This window comes from Benincasa hispida, chromosome 2, assembly GCF_009727055.1.
Source record: "Benincasa hispida cultivar B227 chromosome 2, ASM972705v1, whole genome shotgun sequence".
NCBI lineage: Eukaryota > Viridiplantae > Streptophyta > Magnoliopsida > Cucurbitales > Cucurbitaceae > Benincasa > Benincasa hispida.
The window spans coordinates 41,758,177-41,766,253 of record NC_052350.1 but is presented as its reverse complement, the minus strand read 5'-3'; the positions used below and the strand labels follow the sequence as shown (position 1 = coordinate 41,766,253).

The following is an 8,077-nucleotide window of genomic DNA, read 5'->3' as shown; positions in this document are numbered from 1 at the left end:
TTTCATTAACGAAAATAATAATAATAATAATAATATATAGATGATATCACTTCATTCTCTATTTCCATCTGTGCCTTTGTCACTTAATAATAATAAGATGGTATTTCTTGTTGTCGAAGAAGTGTTGTTCTTTGTAGTTCAATTTTTTTTTTTTCTTTTGAGCAAAGAAACAATTCACTGATATGAGATTGGGGGAGAACCTCAAACATTACAAGGTGTTACGAAAGATAGCAACAATCATTGATTAAAAAGGATAAACAAAAATGAGTTAAATGGTGCTTTGTTTTATACCAAAAAAGGTAATAAACAAAAAAAGTTTGCTAAAATTATTAAAAGATGATGGACAATTTGTGGTTCGATCTCTTGAAAAAAAATTTAGTACTAAAGTAGAATCGACAATGTTCCACTACCTCCATTCATTGAATGTCAAAAACGAAAACTCAAAAATAAGTGAGAAAAATGTCACTGGCTTTTGGCTGAATTTCTAGTATTATATTATTAATTTATAGCTTAGTATTGTACCATATGGAAACAAGATTGATACAATAGTACTCAGTTATTGCCATCTAAATTTGAAACAATATATTGCTATAGTTGAACTCTCATAAGCAACCAAAGAAAGATCAGATGCATATAAATTAGGATTTAAGCCATGACTTCCCCACTATAACAAGGCCTATAATTCACTTCTGTAACATTCATGTCCAATATTCGTACATCACAACACTCTGCTCCTCCAGCCTGCAAATAATTAATTAAACAACAAGAACAAGAGTAAGTGTAAGATTTCTCACTGTTAAGTAATCAGCAATTAAAAATACAAAAAAAAAAAACGTAAAAAACGTAAAAAAAATCAACACACAGATATACGTGATTCATTAACAGTGTGTTAGCTACGTTTACGTGACAGAAAGAGAACAGTATTAGAGAGTGTTTTCTGAATACACAAAAAGTATACTATTCTAAACCCTAGGGTCATAATCGTAAATAAATATGCTAAATATGAATTCTGAATAGGTTTTGTTAAGTGCTAACAAACAAATTCAATGCATTCCAATACTCACGATGTGCTTATCGGACTGAATCGTTACGTATTAAAGTTGAAAGACTAAACTGTTATTTCAACAACGTCCACACAGCTGGTTTCTTTTTAACTTTTGGCTTTGTATCGATTATTTCATAAATTCCTATTTCCCCTAAAACTCTTACAAAAACGTGAACTAGGAAGAGAGGTAGATGTTAAATCACCAATCAACCCAAAAACTTTAAGTTCATGGGATATATGATCAATTGAATTATATAAATACTTTTAACACTCTTTCTTGTCTGTGAGCTTGGAATTTTGCGTAAGGTCCAACAAGTAAAATCAATATTAATCGAGAAGAAAATTAAATTATAGGAGTCGAACACAATACCTCTTCTCTATTATTAAACTTTTTAAATTGGGGTAAACAATTCCGTTTCAATAGTAAATATTATTAAAGTTTACATATTTATCGAGTAATTCTATCTTCTCGTACTATTTTACTTTTTACACTTATCGATGAATTTCATTTTTTTCTCTATCTCTTTTCACATTTATCGAGTAATTTAATCTTTCCTTCTTAATATACTTTTTACAATTATCAAAAATCTCATCTTATGACTTTACACTCTAAACACAAATAAATTAACTTCAATACGTTAACTTGAGACTTATTATAGACCAAAAGTTAGTTTGTGATTTGTTATTTAAAGCTTTTGCCAGCAATTGTATTATTAAAAAAATAAAAGCTATGACATAAAATTAAAAAATAATAATAATAATAAAGCTAAGATGTTTATGTGCCCTCACGCGCGCATGGGGGAGGGTGGGCGTGGGGTAGCTGTGTTTCACTGGAAGGGTAAAATTGGAATTTTAAAACTTTTGTACGAGAATATATACACATATAAAGCTATAAATTGGAAAGTGATTTTGGATAATTAATAAGCCATATATAACAATTTTGTTTCTAGTTTTCTGCTTTTAAAATTTGAGAAAAAATACTTTTTCGTCTTTAAATTTTAGATTTAGTTTCTATTAGATTCTTAGATTTTTAAATATTACATATTTATTCCTTAAATTTTTAGTCTTATTTCATTTTAGTCCTTAAATTTCAAAATATTATAATTTTACCATTGAGATTTGCAGTCTGTATCAATCTAATTCCTAAGCTTCAAGATTTTACATTTTTTAACCTCAATTATTCATGAAATACTCATTTTCAATCATTGACCCTAATTTCTAGGGTAATTACAATTAATAATATTTTTAGGAATATAACCAACTGTATAACATCATTTAAAAAAATTGCAAATATAGACAAATCTATCAACGATAGAAGTCAATCGTAGATAAGTCTATCTACGATCGACTTCTATCGTTGATAAACTCTTACCAGTGATATGGTCTATCACTGATAGACCTCTACCAATAATATGGTCTATCACTGATAGACTATTTAAATTTGACCATATTTGTAATTTTTTTACATTATGTTATATATGCTAATACTTTAGATCTAATGTCTATATTTGCAAATGTCCCTAATTTCTATTAATTACTTAAAAACAATAATGAAGTGAAATTTTAAATTTAATTTTAAAAATGATAAAATAGACTGAAATCTAATTAATTATAATTCTTTTAATGTTTTTTAATTTATTAATATAAATAATACTAAAGCCAAAAAAAATGAGTATTTAGTGAATAATCAAAATTCAAAGAGTAAATCTTAAAATATAGAGATCAAATCGAAGCAAAACTCAAATGTGAAGGATAAAATTGTAATATTTTGAAACCTAGGGACTAAATTGAGACCATAAAAAACTTAAAAAAACTAAATGTATAACATTTTGAAACTTAGGTACTAAATAGAAACTAGATCCAAAACTTAGAGACCAAAAAAATATTTTTTCCCCCTAAAATTTATGTTGTTTTCTCCTAAATTTCATACCAAATTCTAAAAATAAAAATTAATTTTTTAAAAACTACTTTCTTTAAGTTTGGTTTGATAATCATTTTATTTTTTGTTTTAAATTTTTTTAAAATTAAGCCTATAAACATCCTCTCCATGTCCAAATTTCTTCTTTTGTCATCTATTTTTTACCATTGTTTTAAAAAATCAACCAAGTATTGAAAACTAAAAAAAAACAACTTTTAAAAAATTTGTATTTTGTTTTTGGAATTTGGCTAAGAAATCAATTTTTTTACTTAAGCAAAATGTAAACTATTGTGAAAAATTGTGAGAAAATAGACTTAATTTTCACAAACCAAAAACTAAAAATAAAAACCAGAGTTATCAAATTTGGCTTGATTTTTTAAAACATTAGTAGAAAGTGAAACAAAACAAAAGAACTTATAGGTTTGGTAGTAGTATTTATAAGCTTAATATTTAAAAAAAATAAACAGGATCTAAACCATTTAAAACCTTTTTAAAATTGATTTTAATCTCTTTAAAGCAATCTCAAACAAACTCTAAATCATCGATCGATTCAAAAGTTAAAAAAAAAAAATAGAGAGAGAGAAAGCAAACCTCCAAAGGGATGTTGGCAGAAGAAAAAACCCTAATCTTGGAGATGGATTCAGCAGAATGGTTTCCATAAGAAGCACAAGGAGGAAGATTACGAGCCCATTTCCTCAAATAAGTAGTAACAATCCTATCCTCTCCATCTCTTTCAATGGACTCAAAATACAACACATGAGGAGCTTCACATGGGTTATCAAGAACTCCCCACCTTGTGTTGAACATGAAAATGGGAGCCCTAGCTCTTTCAAATGGTGCAAATGTCTCCAGTGGCCTCTTCAAATAGCTTCTAGCCATTATGGCCTCGTAGATGTGGGCTGAGTACCCCCATGACATTGAGAATGTCCAGTTTGAGGGACGGTGGTAACATATCGTTTGCTGAAGCAGCCGAGATTGGTCGACCGCCCCCGCTGTCATCAGGTGTTTGATGGCCGCAGGGCGGTCCATGTTTGGGTAAATGGGGTTGATTAGATCTATGTGGTGGAGAGAAAGGAGAGGGGTTTGAGGATGGTATGATAGATATCCCGATGCATCACCTCGTAGATCAATCTGTCAAAAACATGCATATGTTGCTTCAACTTTCAATATATTATAATTTTAGAGAAAGAAAAGTGGTAGAGAACTTGAAGGGAGTGAAATAAAAAAAAAAAAAATTAATAGAGGAGAAATTTAAGATATATATCATAAATGTTAGAGAGAAACAAATATATTAGAGAGAAAAAAAAAATAAAAGTTAAATATGGTGTGAGAATTCATAGGGAGTGCAAAACAAGGAAAGAAAAACTATTGCTCTGTATAGCCTGTAAATCTTAAAAAAAAAAAAAAAAAAAAAAAAAAAAAAATTGGGAAAATGTTTAAATTTTAGAATCAGAAATGTGATAGATATATATTTGAAGTGAAATAGAAAAGTATTTAGAGCAAAGGTTAGAAAAATGGACTTTTTGTAGATTTGGCAAAATAAATTTTGAAAATTAGGTCAATTGCCTATATTTATTACTTTTGCAACAATAGCAAAAAAAATAAGCTCAATCCACGTGATACACTTTTGATATACACTTGATACACTACTAGTGTACGTCTGATACACTTGATATATTGTTGATCCACACTTGAACTATTGATAGACACTTGATCCATTTTATATACTATTGATACACGGTTAAAAATGACTAATTATTTAAATGTTTTAAAAAAATTCACAAAAATGATTTTTTTTTTTTTTAGAAAAAAAAAATTCTCTAGTTATTCCAAACACGTCCAAATTGTCAAAATGAGTATACTAAATTGAGTGTTAGTGGGCTTCAGGTTGAATCTCCTTAGCATGTTGTACATTTATACTTAAAAATGAAAGAAGCAATATTATTTAAAAAGGAAAAAAACTACAAAAAGGGATAAAAAAATGTAGTAAAAACAAAAATTTAAGTGAGTAATAACTCATATTGCTGCAAACAAAAAATACAGAAAATATACAAATTAATTGAAAAAATACACAACTGATATACTTTATATGTGGTATATTAGTTGACTGATATATCAAAAAACCTAGACTTGTTAAAAAGAGCAAAATTAGAATACGGAATAAACAAAAATATTTGAGAATTTTGCCGTATCTACAATATTTCATATGTTAATGGTACGTCCCTAATTATATATTTTAGATTTGTCACTCATGGCAAATTCCCTAGAAAAATTCTAAAGAGATAAATCCAGAGGAAGAAAAACAGTGTTAAAAAAAAAAAAAAAAAAAAAAAAAAAAAAAAAAAAATTGAAATTTATGTTTGTTTTTTTCGTTCCGAAGAAATATTAAAAATCTTAATCCACTTCTAAAAATAAAGACAACAAATTTGATTTGATTTTTGAAAACATGAATGAAAAATGAATATTAACAAACCAAAGAAACTTAGTAAAATAATTTACCTGGTGAAACCCCATTTCATGAGTAATAGAGAATCCCAAATCAGACAAACATGAGAACAACATTTGATCACTAACCCTTAAATAGGGATATCTTTCAATGCAACCATCCAACCTTTTGGCTACCAATGCTGCAAGTGGGTAACTCAAAGCATAGCCAGCTCCTCCAAAAGCCATATCAAATGAGAAATCAAAGTTAGACTTCACACACTCTGAGTTCATCCCAATGTACCAATGTTTCTTGTGATCATACTTTCCTAATGTCTTCACTAAATTATCTACAAATATTATCGTATCGTCGTCTGTCATCACGAACCACCTCACATTTTTGTCGCCTTCTCTAAACGACTCCATCACCGTTCGAAAGATCCTCACCTATGTGAAGAATATGAATAAAGGTATAAATATAACGTAAATTATCAACTTAAGCTTTTTGATATGTTAAAAAAAAAAAAAAAAAAAAAAAAAAAAAAAAAAAACCAACTCATAAGTTGTCTTTGAACTTTCATTTGTGTTTATTTAGTCATTGCTTAAAAATTTTCTAAATCGAAAGTCTCTTTAAACTTTGAAAGTTGTATCTATTCTGTCTTTGTACTTTAAAAATAATAATAGATATTGAAATTTCAGTGACTTCACATATTATCTTTAAATAACATTGTCTACATATCATGTAATGATCACGAACTAACAGAGTTAACAAGTATACTTATTAGGATCTAAATATATGGATATACAATTATAAAAGTATTATTAAGACCTAATTGAAACTTTAATTTTTATACTTTATAAACTAAATAGGGTATGGTTGAATTTCTAATTTATTCAATATTAAATATGTTTTAATATGAGTAGGTGTAAGTTTTTCAGTGAAGGGGTCATTTGATTTTGGAATACACTGTAAAACCTGTAATATCTTGGGATATTGGTTAAATTAGAAATCAACCTGATCTGGCCATTTGATTTTGGGATACACTGCAAAGCCTGTAATATCTTCGTTGACTCGAAATGGAGCAGAGGAGTCCGACCACGGTAGGAACTCCGCGGAAGGAGGTCGTTCGAAGAAGACGTGGCCTCGAGTTACATTGGGACGCCACCATGACTCGCTATAATGTCTCTTGTACTTCCATGTATTCATTGAGCCAACGATGCTGAACATGATGTGGGAGACATTGGTCGGAGTATCGGTGGGCGGCGGCGGTGGCAACGACAGAGAAGTGTTGACTAATGGAAATTTTTGTTTGAGGTTTGTAAGAAGGTCAGATGGTCGGTAGTTGGGAGGTGAAAACAAGAAAACATAGAGCATGAACAAGACTAGCCCTGAAAATGCCAAAACTTTGGTGACATTTCCTTGAGCTAGTGAAGAAAGCTTGGTTTGAAACTTGCCTATGGTGGAAGTGATTGGTAGTGGAGATTGAGAAGACATGTTGAAGAAGAACAAAGGAGTTTGAAGAAAATTAAGGGTATGAATTTACATAGCAAGATGGAAAGAATGAGATTTACAAAAGGCCATTATAGGAGGAAACTTACTCCTAAATTAAAGGGTATAGTATGTTTATTAAAGAAGACTTTTTGGAAAGGAATGGTTTGAGTTAGAAATTACCACGTTTCATGTTTAAGTTTGCAAATAAATGTGAAGCTATTTGCCTATAAACTATGAAGAAGGAGTTCCAATGTTATTGGTTGTCATTTAAGCATTCCTAAAGTCAATTGTGTAGGAAAAGAGTTTTAATTTATTGCCAATTTCCATGCTTCCATTATATAATGTAATTTAGTTCTTCTTCAACGGCTAATTAGCCCTAGCCCACAATTTTCTCTTTCTTCCCTTTTGAATAATTAATTACATATGTGTCTTTCATCCCATTAGCTTTGTTAGGTTCTTCGGTCTAATGTGTTCCTTTACCATCGTTCTAAATGGTTTAAAATTTTAATTGAGGGGATTAGGTTCTTCTTCCTTTAAGGTCTATTTCCTTCAAGTATTTTCGGGTTTTTGGGTAAGCTTGTTTGTATTTTAAATCTTGTTATTGTGTTTTGTTTGTATTTTGAGTGTGAGGTCTCGTTCCGTTTCGTACCATTCGATACCTTTGTAAAAAAATATACATGTAACTACGTCATAATAAGGGTAAAAAATTCAAACTTTGTCCTAGAATAATGAAAATATACTCATATGTATCTTGTCGCTTTTAATTCTCGTAAATTCTTTGTGCATTAATATTTCTTACATTGTCAATAAGTTTTTAACTAGTATTTAGTTTTGTTTGAAGTGTACAGGGGAGTGGTCAAATATTTTGGTTGATTTTCTTTTACATTGTAAATAAAATAATCAATAAATATAACTTTTTTTAAAGTAGTAGAGGATTTAAATTACATATTTCTCAGTCTTCAACACATGATGTCAGTTGAACTTATAAGTTCTTTCTGACTTCAATAATAAATACATATAATTGTGTGACATATAAAGTCTAAATATCGAAGTAATAAAATGAGTATCAATAATTAATAGGTTTGAAAAAATTCATAAACTTTAAACCCTAATTAATTACCAATTGACCCTTTGATTTTCCTTGACATTAAGGAGAGGGGAAAAAACCAAACAAAAAGATTAAAAAGAATTGTGTGAA

At 29.1% G+C, this 8,077-nt stretch overlaps 1 protein-coding gene across 1 annotated transcript; it reads right to left on the bottom strand.

Annotated features, from left to right (window-relative positions):
* Positions 1 to 538: 538 nt before the first annotated feature.
* On the bottom strand, positions 539 to 6,983 carry LOC120071916. The gene is made up of 4 exons (XM_039024341.1): positions 6,403 to 6,983; positions 5,463 to 5,834; positions 3,555 to 4,094; positions 539 to 741 (listed from the first exon to the last, which is right to left on the bottom strand). The coding sequence occupies exons 1-4, from the start codon at positions 6,880 to 6,882 to the stop codon at positions 646 to 648; spliced, it is 1,488 nt and encodes a 495-aa protein (XP_038880269.1). The 5' UTR covers positions 6,883 to 6,983; the 3' UTR covers positions 539 to 645.
* Between the last annotated feature and the right edge of the window lie 1,094 nt (positions 6,984 to 8,077).